This window comes from Pleurodeles waltl, chromosome 9, assembly GCF_031143425.1.
Source record: "Pleurodeles waltl isolate 20211129_DDA chromosome 9, aPleWal1.hap1.20221129, whole genome shotgun sequence".
Classification (NCBI taxonomy): domain Eukaryota; kingdom Metazoa; phylum Chordata; class Amphibia; order Caudata; family Salamandridae; genus Pleurodeles; species Pleurodeles waltl.
Window position 1 is genome coordinate 983,681,208 of NC_090448.1, and position 22,734 is coordinate 983,703,941.

The 22,734-nt window shown below is 44.1% G+C and overlaps 1 protein-coding gene across 1 annotated transcript in view; it reads left to right on the forward strand.

Moving 5' to 3' along the window:
* TMED10 (transmembrane p24 trafficking protein 10) overlaps positions 1-7,616 on the forward strand; it is a 44,034-nt gene extending 36,418 nt beyond the window's left edge. Inside the window, exons 4-5 of the mRNA XM_069208464.1 lie at positions 3,979-4,105; positions 5,749-7,616. Coding sequence (XP_069064565.1) covers positions 3,979-4,105; positions 5,749-5,870 — 249 coding nt within the window. The 3' untranslated portion in view covers positions 5,871-7,616. The remainder of the gene's footprint in view (positions 1-3,978; positions 4,106-5,748) is intronic.
* Positions 7,617-22,734: the final 15,118 nt, after the last annotated feature.

The following is a 22,734-nucleotide window of genomic DNA, read 5'->3' on the forward strand; positions in this document are numbered from 1 at the left end:
TCAATTACACATTTGCAAACAGCCTGTGCTAGTTTACCTGTTCACCTGTGCTCCATCAGTTGAAAAACCCTTTACTTCCAGCTTCTGCACTTTCCCAGTGCCAGTCACTTATCCCTAACTTTTAATATTATATTGTCCGTTGCTGTTTGCTATCTGTTTGTTTTCTATATATTTATTTATTTTTGGTGATGTACCTGTATAACCATATTGGTAACCCTGATATTTCCTTATATATATATATATATATATATATATATATATATATATATATATATATGTATATGTATATGTTGCGTTATGCAGTCCTTGCACTGTAATCCTCTCTAATTTCTGACTAATGCTGTACCGTAAATGATCTACTGTTATACCAGTGAAAGCCAGATTCCCTTTTCCCTGATGTTTTCACACCTTCCTTTGTACAGGGGCTCTAGAACCCAGTTCATTGACTGGGCTCTAGAACCCAGTTCATTGACGTTTGTGCCATATAAGATGATGAAGAAAAATCTATGGATCCCAGGTTATGTTGATGGTGGGACAGAGGTTCACCAGGGTGATCTTCTTCATTAAAATAATTCTACATGTGAGTAATGTTTTAGTATGGCCAATTTTGAGTGTCTGTTGTAGCCAGTCCCTTCAGAAAATAGGTCCTTCGCCTCTTTGGCATTCAATGGTTTGGTTTGGGTGGATTGATACTGTTTTTTCTGTTTAACTGTGTCCTATGGCAATTTCGGTCTGAGTTACTAGTGATTTATAACCTCTAAGATGGTATAACTCTCGTCCACCCTGCATTGAATGTAGTCAGCCAGCTTGTATGGGTAATGTTCAATTTGATTTGCTGACCTTTGTAGTCTGAATGGTAGGAAATGTGGTCGTGTTTCACTTTCCAATTCTCTGATGCTGAAATCAGACCACAAACCATCTGGGGCTGACATCAGTTCTTCTTTGCTGTCTCTGTGCAGGGTCTGTCCCTATGTAGCCATTTATATCCGGCCTCTTACTTGACATGTGCACACACCATGAACTTTCTTCTAGTCCTCAGTCTTACTTTAACCTTTTGATGCCTCTCTTCTTCATGCTGCGGCTCTTCATTGCTACCAAATCCTCCTACCAGAGGATCTTGCCTGGAATCCTCACCTTAAATGTCTGAAAGTATTGTGCTGGTTCGGTGGTTCACTGGTCCCAAACGGACTACTGTGGTGACATCTATGCTGTGCTTCCTGCTGAAATGCTAAATATCCTACATGAAATCCAGAATTATCCGACTCACCTTCTCTTTGGTAGAGAGATATATATAGACCTAACCTTGGACGACCTGGGCCATGAAAACTCTACACTGGCTTCTGCCTTAGCCACAGACCATTTCACATCCTGGCTTCTTGCCTTACAAGCATTGGCATTTTTCCTGCTGACCAGATATGTTGGGACAGCCACCACAACCTTGTGGCCAGCCCCCTTTCCAAGTAAATTGCTTTTGGATACTGATGTATTTACTTTTCAAGATTGCGAAGTCTGGCGGTCTTGTTGCTGCAGCTCCTACCCATACTTGACCATTTCCGGTATAGAAGAGTGTTATAAACCTATCTACGCATATCCACATATAGTTCTTAGACTTGTGTATTTTTAAAGACCTAAGAATTGTCAATCAAGCTAGGGAGCAGTTCAATCTTGTACATAATGTGAGACCATTCAATGTTTTGTGAAGTGGAACTGACATAAGAGCTAGCTTGTTGTAGAAACTGGGCAGGCTCAAAGAACTTTGAAATATTTTTCAGTGACTGATATGCTTCTAGGAGGTGAGTCCTCCGCTTCCTCTCTGAAATGAGATTGCAGCCCTGAGATGTAAAGGAATGTTGTTCAAGATGCTAGGAGCATGTATATAAAAGGTGTCTTTCTTACATGTCTTTATTGTTTTGAGTATGAAGATATTACTATTTGAGTTGCCCTTCTAGGGCCTTGAAGATCATGATCACTGTTGAGGATAGCCAGTGCACGTCCGTCAACTTCTGAGCACTGTAATTTTTTTTCTTAGGTCCTTTGAGTCCGATGTCCGTTTACAGGATCCATTCCATTGAGCCAGGAGGACAGTGGCATGCGAGCAAGTTATTTTTAAACATATCCCTGTTGGGTCCCATCAGTGGAACGCTAGTATATGTGATCCAGCTGCAATAGGAGGCTATCTCTAATACAGCAGGGTGGTTCAGCCCGGAGTTAAAGCTGTTTGAGGGTACTTTGTTTATTGGTGCGTGCAAGTAGTGTTGGCACCATCTTGGCAGGCTGGCGGTTTGGGGGAAGAAGCAGAACTTGGTCTGCTTTAGTGAAATCTGATTCAAGTATGTTAATTTTATACTGTCTAAAATTGAGAAGTGTGAGGTGGTTTGTTTTTTTTCCCAGTGTTTTATGAAGGAGAGGTTCTCGTAGCTGGTGAATCTGAGTGGGTTTGCTTCATGGGTAGTTTAGAAGTGAATTTATTCACCTTCGTATGTGGACGCACATATTGAGACATATTTTGCTACTGGTAGTGAGAATTAATTTGTGTTTTTCAATTGTTCTTCTTGGGACAGGTGCTTGATGTCCCGGTTTATCAGATTAAGGCAATGCTTTAGTCACGACTTTTCCTTGATATTGCTGATTTTAAGATAATTGTATCCTTGGGATATCCATATATTTGTATTCCATGATTGGCAGGAAGGACACTGAGGTGTCCAGTAGAAGACACTGGAAGTGAGGCGGGATCCTTGAACATCGTATGTAGCAGCTGAGGTTTGGAGGTACTCATTGACAGACCAGTTGTGAGGTGGAGAGATGGTATGAATGCCGGAATCCCATGCATGTTCTCAGATTGTTGATATTGTCATCGTACGACATTTTTGTTAGATTTTGCATGCTCTTTTATTTCCTCCCATGTATTCTAAGAGTGACATTACACAGCCCATTGCTTTAAAAAAGAATTTAACATTTTTGTTTAGTTTAACCTTCTCTGTTACCCTAAAAGAGGTTTTACATCTGCATGTGTCTCAGGTGGTTTTAGTTTGATAATATTTCGGCCTTTTTAAACTAGTGAAGGTTTGGATCGAGTGAACACCACCCGTCCTCCTTTTCGCTACCCCTGGGTGTGTGACCTCCCTTGGAGTGAATTCTGTGGCCACTGATGGCCTGTCCCTGTGTGCATTGATAGTGAGTGTCGAGAGGTTGAAAGCCCCGTTCTTGGTGCACTGCATCACTTTGCTTTATGATTAAATAATTGTGTGTCTGGGGTTCAGGTTCCCTTTGAAGGCTAGGTCGGGCACTCTAACTTGCTGCTCTTGGCTCACCAGGTTAGAGAGGGTGGTGTTGGCAGAAGGAGCACTTCATGGTCCCTTAAAGAAGAGGATGTAAATGAAGAGCAGAAAGGAGAAAACCCTATCTTTATACCACTGTGGGGAGATTCATCGTATTCCACATGGTTTTAAGTCGGTAGATCTAGGTTCAGAATGCCCTTGTCTGCATGAGGGGCTTAGCGAGGGCGTTGGTAGGCAGGGCAACTAGCGCATAGCTCTTGAGACTCATTGAGCAGTTTTCTGCAGGCAAGGGTGCCCTGTAGAGGGGTTGTACGTGCTTGATGCCCAGCAAGGAGATCTAGAAGCAAGATACCAGCAGGCAGGATCACTGTGCTGGTGGGAGATGTCCTAGCACCGGGTGCCCAGCCCAGAACTGGTCAGTTAGTGGGTGCCCAGCACCTAGATCTGCATGCAGGACGCCACTGAGGGGGCAGCAGGAAGAGTGTCCAGCGGTGAACCTTACGGCCAAGAGGCCCAGAGAGGTGACATGTAGGCAGAGTGGCCAGTTCCTAGATCAGCGCTCTCTGTGTTTATGGACAGGATGCCTAGCACTTATGTTTGTAATCCGGCCCCAGCACGGAGATGTGCCGCGGGAGTCCTGTTAGGCGATGTGCGTGCGGCGATGCTTCCATCTCATGGATGCCTCTCCTTCTCTTTGCAGATCGCTAAGGTGGAGAAGCTGAAGCCCCTGGAGGTGGAGCTACGGCGCCTCGAGGACCTGTCCGAGTCCATCGTCAACGACTTTGCCTACATGAAGAAGAGGGAGGAAGAGATGAGGGACACCAACGGTGAGTGAATTTGGGCGAGGATACCGCTGCGATCCTAATAAGAGCGGGAGGAGAGCTGCCGCCAGTGGTGAAGAGCTAGCCAAAGGCGCAGAGATACTGGGGACCATGGGTGTAAGGGCCGACTTCACCCATTTAGCACCTGCTTTTTAGTACTAAACCAGAGGATGTGGGGAGACCGTTCCCTTCCTTCCTTTAGGGGCCTCTTCGCCCTTGCTATGCCCTGCTCTACCCACGCATGCACCACGCATCGGTAACTCGTCTTTTATGTAGCACATATCCGGTTTACGTATGTTGATTTGCTCAGTCCAGGCATTCATTACTTTCCTGAGCAGCATACTACTGTTCAAGCGGCGAATTTGATATAAACTAGTAGAGCAGGCACCGCGGATGAAGCTCATGAAGTGGCCTTGGGCTCCCCCTGCCGGCTGCCTCCGGGAAGGTGCTATAGAGTGAGCACAATGATACTTGGAAATAGTTGTGCAGCGAAGCTGTTGAGAGCACTGCTTGGCGCTCAGTGTTCGAAGTGGATACAAAAGGTATAGGAACTGCGACACTGCAGCGACACCTGGGTGCGGGGTCAAATATGTAGTTAAAAAGAGCAAAAATATACTGTAATTAGCTTGTGGTCCTTTCACCGCCAGGTATCTGCATATGAAATATTTGGTCCAACGGCATACTTAAGTGATAGTTAAACAAGTTGTAGTTAATTTCTAAAACGTGGATCGCAAACATTTAAGCTCCTTCTCAGACTTTATCTTGTCACTGAATTGCTGGGAGGCATCTGTGTTAACAGCATTAGAAACTGACATGCAGGTGACACACATCTCTACAGTATATTCACCTTTCTACCTATGGTTAGAACCTGGGATAAATATCCGAAACCATTCTGTGCAGTATATTTATTAACTCTCTATACTTACTCATTCAGGTTAGAAGGTTCTGGTCTCCAATATGTGCATTTACCCACTGCCTTTTCAGATTGGATTTATTGTGCACACTTGGAGGCTATACTTGCAATAGCAACTATTCCGATTGTATATCACACGCCCCCTTACCCACAAACCCCACTTCCAAGCTTTTCAAAAGAAAGGGAGTTATGCTAGACTGATAGTTCCTACTACCCAAGTGGTCTTTTGATTTGGTGCAGTGGCTTCAGTTTTAATAGGGACCATATGGTGTTTGCCAGCCCTGCAGACGACTCAGTTCATCATGCACTTTCCTTTGCCAGAAGGAAAGCACCCTTGTGGGCAGGAATTTTCACTTTAGTCATGCAGCTGTATCTCTGTCCTCAACACACCCTTCCCTCCACTCTGTGTCGGTCAGGGCCAGGATTAACCAATCAGGAACCGTTATTTTATGTATTTATTTTTAATGACGTGTATAGGAACTGTTTTTGTAATTGCATTTATATAGTGCTTACAACGCTTGACGAGGTGGGTTAGCAAGCGCTTTAGAGCGAGTACCATGCTACTCTGGAACCCAAGTTTAATGGTAATTTCAGTGGTTAAATTTTGGTTATTGCGATTAGTCACGCGCTTTCAAGAAAAAAATCTATAAAACAGTCGTTCCCAGTAGTTCCTGCTCATTTTGCCCTTTGACTGCCTTGGTACATGGTTTTGACGCCCATCTCCTTCCTCCCACAGAATCCACGAACGTCCGTGTGCTGTACTTCAGCGTCTTCTCCATGTGCTGTCTGATCGGACTGGCCACCTGGCAGGTGTTTTACCTGCGGCGCTTCTTCAAAGCGAAGAAACTGATCGAGTGAATGGACTTGCGCACATAGGAGGCGGGGAGGCTCCCCTTCCTCCTCTTGCCTGTTCCCATGGGGAGTCAGAGGAAGAGACTTGCCACTGCCCAGAGCCTTTTTATGGACTCCCAATCCCTCTTCTGTGCCCGACCCAGTAAATAAACTGCCGTGGAGGAGGGATTCCAGCGGCTCTGAAACCTATCACATTCTGGCTGGGTGCAGATTCTGGTGACAAAGGTCTTTGGGGTGCAGGCAAGGGTTTTATGTAACATTAAATTTTGGGAAAGGTGAGGTTTCTTTAGTTTTTTTTTTCTTCTATTCTTCCTCCATCCCTCCGCACCTTGGCTGTTCTTTCCTAAATTGACACTGTACAAACCCTTCTTTCCTTGGATTTGGTCCTACTAGTGCTGCTGGACTTGGCAGATAATTTTTGGATTAGAGTTAATGAGGTGAAAAGTTACTGAAATGCCGCCTTCTGTGACTACCAGAGGTGAGGTGTGGTGGGGTCTACTCTTTCCAGCCTGTTCATGCAGTTCTGCTTGCCATGCTCTAAAAGCTCAGGAAGGAGCAAGGTGCCAATGCTGTCTACATGGGGAATAACCGAAGCTTTTGGGGGAAGATGTGGTCATGGTACTATCATGCTTGCAGGTCAGTGGCCTCGTGGGGGTACTAGACAATCTTTCATCTATTTTAATGGTAGCACTGCCCTTTTCTCTGGCTCTGAAACGCATGACTTTCACTAAACTTTGGTATCTGGCTTGATCCAGCAAAACAAAAACAAAAAAAAAACTACCACCGACAAAGCCCATTTAAATGGTTTTCAGCCAGATCATTTAAACCAGGGTATGCTGTACATTACATGTAAATGTCTTTTTAATTCACCTTGATGAACCTGATGCCAATGTTTGAGGTGCTTTTAGCTTCTTCATTCTTTATGTAAGACCTGAAATTCTGTTGTGCACCTATGCAAGAGATTGTTTTTTTTCTCTGCCATTCTATGACAGGTTGAGGGTTTGTCTTGGCTGCAATTGTCACTCTTTACAATCTGCAGATTTTCTAAACTCATTTTTTCCGGGAAGATTGAACCCCAACCCCCTCATTCCTCCTAAGCCGGAGTGTTTGACTCCTCATACCCTAGGCAGTGGCTGATCTAGTGAACAAATGTGGTCTTTGCTCCATTCTGCAGCTGGTGCTTGTTTCCACATTTGATTCATACCAAAGCAGTCCTCCTCTATGTTGGCAGACTGACTTGTTTATTTGGCAACATTCCCTTGTTATTGTCCCACTCTTCATGCAACTGCTAGCCTCACACCCTTCCCGAGACATCCTCCACCCACCCTCCACAATGCGACAACCACTTTTCTAGCCACAGATGCTCCACATATCCTTGTATGCCTTTTGTATCCTGTACCCGTCAAGAAACAAACTGGTTAGTAAATGATGGCAGAGTTCTGAGTGCCCTTGAGGTGTTTCGCAGAATATTCTGTTGCCTTGACTCAGTCGCTAGTATTACTTTTTGTTGTTGCTCGGGCTGTGCTCCGAAGATTTTTCCATTCACATGACTGCTGATGCAGTGGGACCCAAACTGTTGTTTGAGCTCTATTGCGTAGATGAGGCGTGTCATAGCTTTTCAGTTGTGCCACTTGACAGTCTTATTCTCCACATACTGCCTCCTTCCGTTGGTTAACTGTTGCCTGTGTGTATTGAATTTGATGGATGTTTTTCAAACATGTTCTAAAATAAAATATTTAGGGGAAAATTGAAGTTTTTTTGCCAACACTGTCACTGTTTTCTCCTAATGACTTTGACATGTCCTCTTTCTCAATGAATGGCACATGTTTCTATTTTGGTAGGAAATTGAGTTGTAAATAGGCCATGGTAAAATTATGCAAATATCTACCTAAAAGTATCAAACTTGATCAGTAGCTGTACATGTGAGCGATGTTGGAAAGGCATAGACAATGACAGTTTGCATGTAAGGCGCTAATTATAGATGTTCCAGATGATCATTCTAGGGTGTGCGATCAGTCTGATAGATCCACAACAGCTGTCAACGTTTTTTCACATTGTTCCTTCAAAAGATTTGCAGCCGTTCTTGAATTTGTTCTCCCAGTCTACATAGAATCAGTTTCCAAATTGCATGACTATCCTGAATTGCATTACAATAGTTTGGCAAATTGCGATTGTGTTTTCCCTGTCGCGATTATTGAACATCACCTCTTTTAATTAGTCACTAGATGAGTATATCCTGTAAAATGGAGAGTGGAGATAACCCATATAGATGCATTTGAGAGGAATGGTAGAGAAGTGTTCATGAGGCTTGCTTTAGATTAGTCTGATCAGTGCAAGCACTTAGCACGTGGAATAATTTAACTAGCAAAATACAAAATGGACCAGATGGAAGGAATCTGTGACAAGCTTACACACAAAAATTGGCATTGGCAAACCAGAGTAAATGAGATGATAGGGGTGGTTGAAAGAAATCTGGGCATGACATGTAAACTGTTTAAAATCACTCTGCCTTCTTATCCCGATGTCAGTGAAATGTTGCATTGTCCCAACCATCCTTGGTAGTCATTGGAATATTCCTAATATACAAGAGTGCCCAAATCTTGGCTATGTCCTATTCTGAACTTGTAGGGACGTTCCCATCTAGTGGGAGAACAGGAGGCCACCTTTTCAGGGTCCAAATTGGCACATTGTGATGTCTACAGATTACTTACCTGATGCGCCCAACTGGATCTGGAAAATTGAAAAAGCTCACCTACGCTGGCAGGTAGTGCTACAGCTCTAACTTTACACTCGTACCTCCACACATGATTCAACAGAGCTGTATATCGTGTATCTCTGGCGTGCTGACATTGGTTCCTTTCTCTCCCACTCCCTTTGATGGGGATGTGGTGTTGCCTTTCATTTAGTTACAAAGCAGTTATTTTGCAGTGCTTTTGAGGCAGTGTCTTGAAGAGGTCAGGCTGTCATAAACGTTGCTTCTGAGAGGTTCTTCGGATCTGCATGCAACATTCTGTTGGGGTTCCGATCCTGTGCATGCCAACATGCCTGCTTCTGTTTGTGACTTCTCTTTTGATGACCTGAAGGGAGCTTCTTGAGTTTCTGGAGGCTGCAATGACCGACCCAGTTGTTGCCTTGCATGGACTGTTGGGTTCATGAAGAAGTCTTCCTAGTCCAAGTTCAGGACGTGTCCAAGGACTTGTCTTTCTCTTGATGTCACTTTTGGTTGCAGGCTCAGTCAGAAGGTTGGTGGGTCCATCCTCCCAAGTCCAACCTCACTGTTGTCTTCAGCACTGGGCCCTGCTTTGATGGACCTGAGCCCGACACCTGTGCCGGATCCACATTTGTCTTTTTTGACCTGCAAAGTTGGTGTGATTCACCTCACCTATGCCCACTATATTAGTTCTGTTATGTAGGTATCTACTTGATTATTGTTGTTTTTAGTAAGGACGAATGAAGGGTCTGTCTTGTCCATTTGTTACCGGTTTTGTAGGTGCTTGGCATTTCTGTGATGTTTTGTTTGGTCCCACTCAGGCAGTTTTCCAGTTGCATCTTTAAAAAAAACAAAAAAAACATACAATCTATATTGTACAATAAAACCAAGTAATGGTGGAGCAGTTACTTATCGGTTTCTTTATTATAGGTGTTTTGGGGACACTGGGCCTGCCATGCCAGGGCAAGACTGATGCTTTCTTGTTACCCTGAAGTGCCCCTAGTCATCACATGTATTGGCTTCTTGCATGTTTGTTTCTGTTTTGCCTTCACTCCATGAGTTGGTTGTCTCCATGGGTCCTTGTGGCATGCCTGTTTAAGTTTTTCCTTAGACTCCAGCAGGGGCAAAATAATTAGTGCCTTGTTATTGATTTGTATCACAAGACATCAGCAGGTAGACGACCCATCAGAAATATTAGTTGCTTGTCTTCGATAACTTATCAGTAGATAATGAGGATTCCTCATTGACCTGTTCACATCCCCATTCTGAGGAGTAAATTTGTATATTTAATAAGTGTCAGATTTTATTTAATCTCTACCTTTAGGGGTGTGGGGAAAAAAACGGTGATAGCTTATTTCGGATCACCAGGGTGATGCGATGTGGTTCTGTGTAGTCACATCTGGGGAAGTACCTGCATCAAGCTTTAGCTGTGATGTTGAATACTGCAGTAGGACAACTATTTCAACTTGCATCATTACCAAGGGTAAGTAGCCTAGTCCTTTGTGCCAGTACTCTGCACAAGTGCAGGTGTAGTATTTGGCTCACCTCTGTCCCTGTACATATGCCCCTGCCTGTCTGGTTTCTAACTGCCCCAGATAGAAAAATGAGGCCGAGACCTGTTTTTCTCACACTTTGAGCTCCTGAAGCAGGGCCTTGATCCAATGTTTTGGATGTTTTTCCTTTTTTCCCCCTTATATACTGTTCTTTGTGGATCATCAATAGATTGTTATTCCACCATGTTCTGGCTTAAAGGTGTGAGCATCAAGCCACAGGCGTTTGCAGCAGCTGATGCATATAAGCTTACATATTAGGTTTGTGGACAGTCTGTCTACTATCCATACAAGGTCCTTCTGTGCTTCCCTGTTTTTCATGTATAGTAACAGTGCACCGGTCTTTTAAGGCAAAACATTGGATGTCATAATTATGGAAAATCTGAGGGTGTAAGCTCAAGGTCTCCGCCACCTGATGTGATAAATCCTTTTGCATTTGTTAGGTACCAAAGATTGTTTCTCACATGGTTGCTTTCATTGTACCTACCTACCTACATGGTGAAAGTTTTTACTCTATGTATCTGCCAGCTTGTTGCAGCTAGTCTTCCAAATTCCAGGGAAGGGACATGAGTAATCTGTTGTATAGCTATCTGCAGTCACACTACTCTTCTGGGCACAGAGTCCACACCTATACTGTGTTGAAACAATCAGCCAGTTGCTTCTGCATGCAGGATGACTGGTTTGCCTCACTGAGGTCTAGCCAGCCTCCCTCCACAGCAACATGTCAACGCACTTCTGTTAGGTGCCGAGACATGCACAGTGGTATCAAGTCCAGCATCTCTTAAGGGTGGGCTCCAGCACAGCCGTAGGGAGGCCTATTTTGCCATTTGCTAAACCTCTGTGGTTGAGCATTTCTTTCTGCTGGTGGTAGTTGAGAAGAGCACCACTTTAGTTGTGAGCCACTTTGCAAGAAATGTACAAGACAGAATTTCATTGATCTTAAGGCACATCCTTCCTGTCCCAACCATATTCATTTTTTTCTACTTTCATTGTACACCAAGACACACCGTATCTGTCATGAGGTTGGCCTAACACCGAGGCCTGCCATCATGCAAAGCAAGTATGTGACACCTCTAACTTCTCTGCTGGTTTAGTTTCTGGGGAAACAAGATGTCAACTGCCTGACCCTCAGGAGCTTATTCCAATACTGGTAGTCTGTCTCCACCCCTTAGGACTTTCCCCCATCTGTTTCCACTTCTCAGAAGTAGTGAGCCTCATGGCAAACACACACCTTATCTGAGCTCTTTAAGCAGGACTTTGGGTCAGGAATATTTACTTTGCTGACCCTTCCAACCTTCATGTGGTCAGTTTTCCCACTCTTTATGTAATGTGCCTATTTCGGTGGCTGCATAGTTCTACACATAGTAAAAGGCAGACAGTCACTATGTTCAGCAAAAATGAAGATGTCAAAATAAACAAGATGTTCCATATTATAAGATGGTGCTGGTTACCCCCGGTGTCTCTTGTACCCAGAATTGCTTTTAAAAAATGCTTCTAAAATATAGGCTCTTGCACTGAGGAATTGGATTCTTACCCTTCATAAAAATGCTGTGCTCTCTTGGAGAAAACCTTTGACTTGATCACCTCCACCGAGCTTTTAAGACTGAAGAGATTAATTTATTTAAAATCAAGGGTCACCACACCCTCTAGTTTAATCTCCATCTCAAAACTAAAACTACTAAACTAGAGAGTCCAGACTAGGTCGGGGAAGCCTCAACATGTCGACAGACAAAACAGTATTGCTCGTTAACCAGTACCAAATCACAATTGGAGCAGCCAAACTGAGATACTGGGGTGGAGCAATTTACAAAGCTGGAAATAATTAACAGGGTTAGGCCGATTTGTTTATGCTGCTGAAGCTCCAACAAAAGTCTATCCAGGTATAATCCCCTCTGCGTGGATTTGTTAAAAAATAAAAATTCTATAAAATTAACAGTAGGCACCAAGGTTTGTCGGTCAGTGCTATAAATCCCAAACTACTTGACACATTTTCCTCTTTGTTTCAAAAAGTTGGAAAACATTGAACCGATTCTTCTAGATTAAAGTCTCACTGATTTCATTGATTGATTCTGCTCCTGAATGTCTTCTAAAAAGAAGCATGCTCATCCTCTGTCTAACCCCTTTCACCTCCACCCCCAGCACCCTAGTTACCACATGTTCTTTTTCTCTCACGTTGCCAGTGTTGTCTGAAATTCTGGAAACAGTCATTCTCTCGTAGGGGGATCTCCATTGATAGCACAGAATAGCCCTGCCCACTTGCGTGGACCCTGGAGCACTTTTTCCAAAAATATTTTAAGTGTAGATGTTTACCTTTCTTCGCAACGCCTGCAGAGCAACATTAAAAAAAAAATAATAATAATAATAATTAGGCAGCCTATAGCAATATACTGCAATAGCCCAATTCATCTTGTACTTAAAAAGGGGCCAGTAGAATTGTATGCGTATAATTTTGTGATGTTTTTATAAAATCACATACATCTCTATCAAAAAAGGGTTTGTGAAAGAGTATAGAGATGGGGAGAGCAGGACAGTGTAGCCCCGTAGGCTGTTGTGTTAAACAGAGGCCTTGCCTTTAAGAACCTAGGGACCACCAGTATCCTATCATGCTCAGCAGGTGGCAGTTGCTTCATTTCTGTTTTCCGGCTCCTGCTGACAGGACCTTGAAGCACTGAACTCTGCCTTTTAGGCTTTTTCTCTTCAAATTTTACCACAGGTGCCACAGATCAAGGAGTTTGTTATCCCGTCCATTAACACAATGATCTCCCCATTGGTCGCTCATACCGGTCAAGCTGAAGGCCAGGCTCATGGTCTAGACATCATTCCAGATATATGTCCTCCACGTCTACAGAATGCTATTCGCCTACATGAACAGTCTCTCCCCCACATAGTTTCCCCAATAGAAATGAATACCTTTCAAGAGGTCTTGGTGGGAGGAGCAGTAAAATTAAATATTCAAATGTCAGTGTGCCTACTCCTTTAGGACTTCTAGAACTGATACTGGAACTCTTTGACTCCAGCCTCAACCAAGTCTGCTCCGTCAAGGCTGCAAAGAAGTACAGGCCTCCAGAGCAGGATGCACTCTTCCTATGTTCATATCCTCCTCCAGACTCTGTGGTCATACTGGCGGCCAAGAAACACCAAGCCACTAGTCCTGCCTCTCCCATGCCACCAGATAGAGAACAAGAAGTTGGATTCTGTGGGCTGCAAAGTCTGTAGCATTGCGGCAAAGACAATGAAAGTAACCAGTGCAACTGTCCTTCTCGACAGATATGATAATGTAGTGTAGGAGTCACTCCAGAAGTTTGCTCAAGATCTGCCCAAGGACAAATGTGAAGACTTCCTGGAAGTAGTAAATGAAGGTTTGATTGTCTAAAACCAAATAAACGCCGAAACCGATTCCTCTGTATTGGTGGCGCACAAATATATTAATGGCCTGGCCCTTTGCAGACATTCTTGGCTTCGCCTCACATCTCTGAAACCAGAGTCATAACAACGTATACTTAATCTGCGTTTCTCAGGATCGCCCCTCTTTGGCAGCCACACCAATGATAAAATGGCTTGATTTAAATCCAAGATGGACACCCTTTACGGGGTTGGCCTGGAAAGGCCCAAAGAACAAAGTAAATCGTTGAAGCCCTACCAGTGATGATACTACTCTCAGAGGGTTCAAACCCCTCACTGGCATCAAGGCCGACCTCCGCAACGAACGACCTTATACGCAGCAACCAAGGCAGCCTAGGGAAAGAGCCAGCACAATGGGGAAAACCTGCAACAGGCACAAAACCTTGAATATTCCCTTCCCCCACCTCTTCCATTACCCACTCTGGTAGGGGGAAATATTTATCACTAGCAGAGTGACAAGAAATAACAAGACGCCCGGGTACTGAATACTGTTTGGCATGGCTATTGTCTCAGGTTCACAAGTCCTATGACCATACCACTAAAACCATCCAATCCCCACATGAAGATGCTAAGATCGGAAGTCAACATCTTACTTCAGAAACATGGAGTGGAGGCCGTTCCTCACCAACACCGGGGAATAGGCTTTTATTCCAGATACTTCATGGTTCAGAAGAAAGGCAAGAAGGAATTCTGACCTATTCTCGACCTGAAATTGGCCAACAAATGGATTTGACCAGAAAAGTTCCAGATGCTGGCCTTACTTCAGATCTATCCCCAACTACATCAGGGAGATTGGCTCTGTTCCATCGACCTTCAAGTGCATATTTCACATACCAACTTCAAGAAGACATCAAAGTGCTTGAGGTTTGCGGTGGGGCAGTATTACTATCAGACCATGTACTTTCATTTGGCCTAAAGTCAGCACCCAGAACATTCTCAAAGTGCATGGCAGTAGTAGCTGCCCTCCTCAGAAAACATTGTCTTCCCATACCTAGATGACGGGATTCCTGAAAAGTTGACGCCTTTAGTAGCCAAACTTCATTTCAACTGGATCTGTTATCTCCTTCAGTGCGTGCAACTTCATGTCAACCATAGCAAGTCAACACAGTCCCTGGTTCAGACATTGCTTTTTTTTTTTTTTTTTGTAGCCTCCTTCAACACTGTTCCAGGCAAGAGTGTGTCCTTCGAAGGAGAGATGCTTATTGATCCTTCAAAAATGTCACTCTAGTGAAAGTCTCTCATCCATAGGTGAGGGCAGTGTAATCTCTCCTCGGCTCGCTGGTCTCCTGCATCTTCCACACTCCAAATGCCGTCTCCACATGCAGCCTCTCCAAGAATGCCTCCAGGACCATTGGGACCAACTAATAGGAAATTGGAAGGACTGGATCAAACTTTACCTTCGTGTGAAACACTCCCTGAAATGGTGAGGCTCTCAAGCCAATCTGCTTCAAGGACTACCTTTACACCAACAGGGTCCTTCTCAGACCATAGTCACGGATGCATCACTACAGAGATGGGGATCCCACATGGATCGCCTGCAAATTCAGGGCGCATGGTCTCAGGGATGTGACCTATCACTTCAACCTCCTTGAGCTCTGGGCCGTTCATCTAGTGCCCAAAGCTTTTCGCTAGTCATTCAAGACCCAGACCCTGCTTGTTTGGATGGACAATACAACCACCATGCACTACCTCAACATGCAGGGTGGAACGAGGTCTAGGCCCTTGTCACACGAGGCCCAGACAGTTTGGAAATGGTTGGTAGCCTGAAACCTATGGATCACAGCGCCTCACCTTTGAGGTGTGCAGAATACTCAAGCAGACGCTTTCAGCAGGGTTCTGCAAGAAAACTGTAAATGGGTCTTGTGCAACGACTTTGTTCAACACCTCTGCGACCTGTGAGGCACTGCAACCATTGACTTGATCGCCACTGCAGAAAACAAAAAATTGCTGTGGCTTCGCTTTGAAGCACTCCCAACCAGGGTCACTGGGGAATGCCCGGTGGATCGACGTGTTTCGCAAACTTCTTTCTTAGAAAGCGGGTATCCTTGCGACAATAACATCAGCCTGAAGGGTTAGCGAGATCCAAGCACTATGTTCTCATGAACCATATACAGTATTTCACTCTTACAAAGTGGTCATGAGGCCATTTAAAATTCCTTCCTAAGGTTATTTCGGATTTCCATGCTAATCAAACCATCTCATTACCAACATTCTTTCAGAATGCCTCTACTCCAGTTGAAAAACACTTCATTCTCTAGATGTGAGGAGAGTCTTGAAGTTTTATCTGGATAAGACACGTGACATCTGCAGATTAAACCAATTATTTATCAAGTATGGTCTGGTCCGTACAGGGTTAGCCAGTTCCAAGCAATTCATTTTGGAATGGATAGTTTCCTGTATCCTGTTGTGCTATCAAAAAGCAAACAAGACACTCCCAGCTAGACCAAAATCACATTCCACTAGGAGTAAAACGGCTACTACTGCGGTTATGAGGAATATCCCAATAGCAGATATCTGCAAAGAAGGCACACAGAGGTCTGTTCACACATTCACTGAGCACTACTGCCTGTCCTCTAATGCTAGAGCAGATGCTCAAGAAGGACAAGCTTTCCTCAGAAACCTATTTGCCAAGACGAGTACCTTGTTTATTCCTCTGTCTCCTCCACCGCTTTTAGTAGGGATGGGCTTACTCTGTTCAGTGCTTATGAACATCAGTGGATCCCCCTTGCAAGAGAAGGAACAGTTTCTTACATGTAACTCCAGTTCTCTCGTGGGGGAATCGCCATTGAAGTCATAAGCAACCCTTCTTCCTCCCCGGTGGACTGGACAGAGGTAACCGTGGGACCTAAATTCCATCGACGCATCATCTCAAAAAGAACTGTAGCAACTACCACCTGCTAAGCATAATGGAGTACTGGTGGCCCCTAGGTTCTTAATGGCACAGGCTCTGTTTGTAACTCGTATGACAGCCCATAGGAAGCTACTGTCCTGCTTTTCTTCATCACTATGCTCTAGCAAAAAGGTTTGTGAAAGATTTATGCTGTTTTACAAAGACATGAAATTATACACATAAACAATTCTCCTGGTCCCTTTAAGTACAAAATGAAGAATTTGTCCATTGTAGCCTATTCCTATAGGCTGCATAATCTTGTTCTTTCTTAAGTTACAATACAGGCCTTTTCGAAGAAAGGGGGGCGTCTACCCTTCAGAAGATAGATGGTGAAAAAGTGCTTGGTGGTTCCCACATGTGCGCAGAACTATTCTGTGCTAATGGCTATCAATTGAGATTTTACTACAAGAGTAGTGGAGTTACAGGTAAGAAACTGTTCCTTCCTACTCAACTTCAATGTCATCTGAAAAACAATAACCTTTTTTCCCCTTACAGTTTGATTTCATGATACCAAAAGTACATGAATTGGAATAGTGGACAATGCCTTCAGGCTTGTATACAATGGTGATGGGTGCGTTCTGATCATGTTAGATGTTTCTAAGCTTTTGACACTAACTCCCTTAGTCCTACTAAATATGCTAACCTTGATGTTGACTGCTGACAAAACCACTCCTACCTCTCCCACTGGTCTCAAATTGTCACTTTAGGACCTTTCTTTTCATCGAATGTCTTCCCAGCATGGAGTGTCTTGCAGAACTCACCCCGGACACCCTATTTATTTAACATCCACCTTGCTCCTGTATTTCACATTCTCCTTAATACCTATGTTAATGTCTAACCCAGTTATGCAGACACACAGGTTTATAACTGTATCTGTCACAATTCCTCTGTATAAGCCCTCTATCTAACAGCAATTTGTGGAAGATTTGTTGAACGCCAGTTTTCTCTGGCTTAAAAACCTTTAAGACTGAGGTTATTGCCTTTGTGTATAGGGAAAGAGACAGCTTTCACGTACTTCCCATTGAGGTTATTTTAAGCAAACATGTAAGGCCAACACCAAGGTAAAAAGAAAACTGGGTAGAATATTTGAAGCATACATTGACCTTTGTGACCAAATCACTCCTACAGTGGGTAACTTCTCCAACCGCTTGTGAAGTTGTACTGGTCTTATTACGACAGTCATGTTTAGACATACCTTGTGTGATAGGAGCTGCTGTAGCTCTTTTCTGGGCTACTGACTAACCTGTTAGCCACGATTTTTCACACCTGCAAAACAGTTTGTTAGACTTCTCTTTGGATGTGGCAAATAGAAACACATCTCAGAACCTGTGAGGTTGCATCACTGGCTCCATATCAAAGACCGGGTAAAACTTGCCTGCTAGTTGCTCAATTGTTTGAAAAACACTGCGGCAAGCTATGTGACAAACTGCATTGTGGCACACCATTCAAGGAGAAACCTTAGGATCAGGACAAAAATCTAGTGTGTCCCTGGAGTTAAATTCAGTTCCAAAGAGGCTCCCACCTTTTCTGTCCTGACCAAATCTCTGCTGGACCGTTTTATTGTTCAAAAAGTCTTTCAAGAGATGGGACATGGTGACCCCTCCTGTTGCTTGCACTGCACATGATCCTCAACCCCATGCTCAGAATGTTTTCTTCCGCTGTTGAGTCTTGTGTTCTCTCTGAGCTCCAGTCCGAGACTATCATTGGCCTCTTCGGTTCGGGAAAACCTCCAAACCTGTCGGTATTGTTTTTGATCACGTTATTATTTGTTACATCACGTTACGGGGTCGTAGGGAATCTATAGCAGTGAAATTTTTTATTGAGGCCTTTGGGGAGGCGACGTTAGGGTGGTCATTTTTCTCCATTAAACATACTAGAGAATGGAAAACTGATCGAATGGACGCTATTCCGTTTCTGTCAGAAATGTCACTCCAAATTCCTTCCGACTGGTCACCATCAGGTCTGTAACCGAGGTCTGCCAGTTGTTCCGGTCGAAGAAAACCATGAGACCGAAGAGATCATCGACACAAAATGCAGAGGCAAGAATTAGAGGAAACAATATTTTCGGCATAGAAGACATCATATCGGACACAGAGAAGGAGATTCAAGAGGCATCAGCTGCTGAAGAAGAGGACTGTGGAAATGAAGGCGATTTCTTCCCCCATCACCCCCTCCCCCGGTCAACATGCAGTGAGTAAACATGCCCATGCTATACCCAAAAGATTACATTAAACCATCTTAATTGTTTTTTCAAGAACCTAATAAATTCCAGTGAGAATAAAGAACAATCCACTTGTGTACACGGTTATCTTACAATACTTGAAGATATAGTGTTCAGTATCTATACAGCAATATCTGATTTTACCACCACCAGGAGTCTTTCCAGTGTACCCTTGTGGCAGGAAAAGCAACTAACATCCCTCCCTCCCTCCCAACTGTGCATCTGTATAGTTGACGTAATTGGAATACGGGATAGTGTAAAGGGATAGCTTTCAGCCGCTCAAGTATCTGTGACAGTGCAAGAATGTCAATCTCTTTGTAGTCCTTCTGGAGTAGAGACTGGCAAGTGCAGGTTTGGGGGTTGGGTGATTCAGGTCGGGTAATAAAATCGCCCAGGTCTGTAACTCGACTATCGGAGACATGGGTTGGTTTAAGTCCCAATATGATTTCATATTGTTAGCTGCCGCCTCCAGCTAGAGGCTCTGTTAACTTCATTGAGAATCTCCTTCCAGTATAATGATAAGTTTGGGCAACTCTATACCATATGGAAGAGATCTGCATTTGAAGAGTGACACAGCCGGCACTCATCAGGTCTCATACAGTAAATGGCATGAAGTGTTCAGGGAGAGAGGTAAGCCTGGTGTAAAGAACAACAAAAAAAATATTGTCGATGCCTAAAACGGGGATTAGAACTGACCTGACTCTCCCCATGTGCATATGTTCCCATTCACAGTCTGCGATAGATTCCATGGCCACTTCTCTCCATGGCACCTGTATTTTCAGCTGCGTTGTAGTTAAATCTTCACGGAGTGCACAGTATACATGGGGAGACGAGGCGTCTACCCCAGCCAGTGTAGATGAGCATTAGGGAGCTTCTGGGAAGGAAGGCCAAATCTCTCTAGCTGTTGCGGAGAGTTTGTTATATTGTAGGAATTGCCCCAGCCCAAGGCAGAAGGTATTGAATGCTTCTGCCATTGAGATGAACTGTCCTTCAGAGTATAGGTTGCCAAGAGGGGTGCGTCCACTATCTTTCCAGCCTTGAATTGACATTGAGTCCTCTATCCTAAAACACAGTTACAAAACCCATAGGGATATGTCGGAAGCAAAAGGGGCCCGACTGATAACCTTTTTCAGCATGTTCTCCCACACATTTGCCACCTGCTGCATTGAGCATTTTGTGAAATTCTCGAGCCCTCCATTGACAAAACTGGTAATTCTACATCTAAATGTGAGCCTTTCCGTGGGCTTTTTCCTCACGAGTCCTCTGGGTCAAGCCAAGCAATAGCATGTTGGAGATGTGCAGCCGTGTAATAGAGCTCAATATTAGGAACTTCCAGACTTCCTCTCGCCCAAGTCCTTTGTAATGTAGAGACTGACGTGTTTCCATTTGTCAGCCCATAATGGGTCAATGCTGAGACTATTGATAGTTTTAAAATATTTCCTGGGGATAATCTAGAATAATCCCTGGAGGGCATAGAGGCAGCAGGGGAGGAATATCATTTTCGCAACAACCATCCAACTCATCAGGATTAGAGGTAGCTCTCAACAGAACTTCACTGACTTCTGTAGACCCTGTATCCCTGACCTGATGATCAGGTCTAGGAACGATTGTGCAGTAGGTACCAATAGAATTCCTAAGCACTGACATTAGTGAGTTCCCAGGGAATCGCTAGATGGGAGAGATTGTCCTTAGGCTGACACACAAGGGAACCCAAAGGATACAACCAAGATTCATTTGGGTGAACTCTGAGGCTGGACATTTGTTCAAAATTCTTGCATCACTGACATAACGATAGCGATCGACTCTGGCGGTTGATGGATGTAAACCAAAACATCATTGGCATATAGAAAGACCGTGTGTGATCTTCCCAACTGTTATGCCCAGGGATTCATAATCGGAGTATCGAGATTTTATAGCGTTTTAAATAGGTGTATACTCACCGTTGCTTCTCCAGGTGGGTAATACTACAGCCATTCCATGTCAGGCATTTAGTAGTAAAATCCATCAAGTACCGGGATTAATATATCTGCCCTCCTGAGCGGTGCCTCCTGCCTCTCCCTGACCTCCCCCACTATCAGTTATTCTGGAATCAGTTGAATAAATTGACATAAACGGATGCAAGGAATCTCCAACAACCTATTTCAATCTTTCTGGTGTGTGAACTCTGATTCCATTACCCAACTGCCCCTTCAGGCCCCAACCCGTTGGGCAGCCCAGCCAAGTACTCTCACCCAGCTCTACCTCTCCGGTAGACTTGTCTGACTGCCCCATTACCCCAAAAACCGAAACTAAAACAAAACCAAACTAATCTTATCTGCTACCCTGAAGATGAGACCTTGGAGAGGGTGTGAGACATCTAGTGGGAGCCTTCAACCTCCCCCATCATTCGTACAGTAAGGAGTGTTCTTTAGTTGTCAAGTGGTAGTTAAATCACTCCTGTTAAAGTTTTGAGGCTCTTCATAGGGCAGCTGTCAAAAGGCCCCTGTAAATCCTTACTTAAAATGGGTAGCATCTATTCTTGCTTTTTCAAGAAGCATCATGCTTATTCATTACGTGTTGACTCCAGTCGGTCTATACCAGTACTGTCACTTGAGGCGTCTGGGGGTGCTAATTTTTAGTTAACATGCATATGCCTTCCTAGAGTTCACCTTTTCTTGGTGGCTGATACCTAGATTGATTTACAGCTAATGAGCGTGTTTTTGAGGAGGCAAACACTTGGCCACCTATGTGTGTTTGAGCTGTGTTGTGGGCATAATTGTGTCTGGGATTGTCATGGCCAGGTAGGAATGTGAGATGATATGGATGTTCCTTTGGGTTGACTAACCCCCAACTAAATGGCCTGCAGCTGTGTTGTGTTTACTGTTGAATTAGGAACTGAATATCAGAGAGCAGTTGTGGCCATTGTTAAATCCTTTGTGTATCTCTAACTAGCTGTTTTGCCTAGAACTAGAAGGCATACTGAAAAGGATTGTGGCAGTCAAATCACAAAATTAATAATATATCAATCTTGAAATGAAATTAGGGTTGGCATGTTAAATATTGATTGTTTTTCATATTGTGTAGATCTTTGGATATCACATGGCGGTCCAGTCCTTAGCAACAGTGACTCACAGAAGTCTCCTTCCGGTGTGGTTCTTAAATCATTTGTCAAGTCGGAGTTTCAACAGAGCTTGAGATACACCCTCACCTCGATGTAGGTCATAGGGAATCCTCAAGACTGAGGTGTTGAGTCAGCGGTAGTCCTTCAGCCAGGTGGGAGGGGCCGAGTCTAGAAACAGATTTGGCAGACAATAGTGCTACCAAAGATTGGGTTGGGGGATTGGGGGGTTGAGGGGGAGAAATGGATGAAGCTGTACAGGGTTGAAGGGAAATCATCAAGGACACCGAAAAGCCACACTGGGTTTCCCACCGTAGATCAGGAGAGAACAAGAGTGGCAGGGCTGGGCTCAAGGGGACTGAAATAAGGTGCAATGAGTGGAGAACACGCTAGACTGCCGGACCGCTGGAGGAATAATCTAATGGAAAGGAGACCATTTGTGACTACACCGGGGGTAATGCAGTGTGGGGACACCTGGTTCGGGGGTTGGGGATAGTAGAAGTTTTTAGCAGACTGAAAGACCCCAGGGACACCTGGTTATGGATGGGGTAGTAGGGAGTGCTATGGTCTCAAAATTAAATGAGTTTAGTCTAGAAGGCAGAGAGTGAAATCATAAAGTGTGTGACAAGCAGAGCGGGGCAATCGGTATGTGGGATCTGTTTACCAGAAGGACTGGGCCTGCTCGGCAGTGTCCTGTTCCATTACTTGAAGGCACAGGCCTTTCCATAGGTACATGTAAACATGGGCATTATACATCTCTTTTTCACCATTCATTCTTTTCTAGAACATGTTTTCATTATGCATCCAGAGCTCCCAGCTCTGATCTCCACATCGATCACCAAGCTGGATTCCCATATAAATCTTCATCCATCCAGAGAGTAACCCTTGGCTGGGACATAGTTATTAGTTGAGTAAAAAACCTGGAATTGGCACTTGGCCACCACTTTGCCCTGCAGATTTCTCATTCTGTTTTCTTACAGGAATGATGTATTACGAGGGC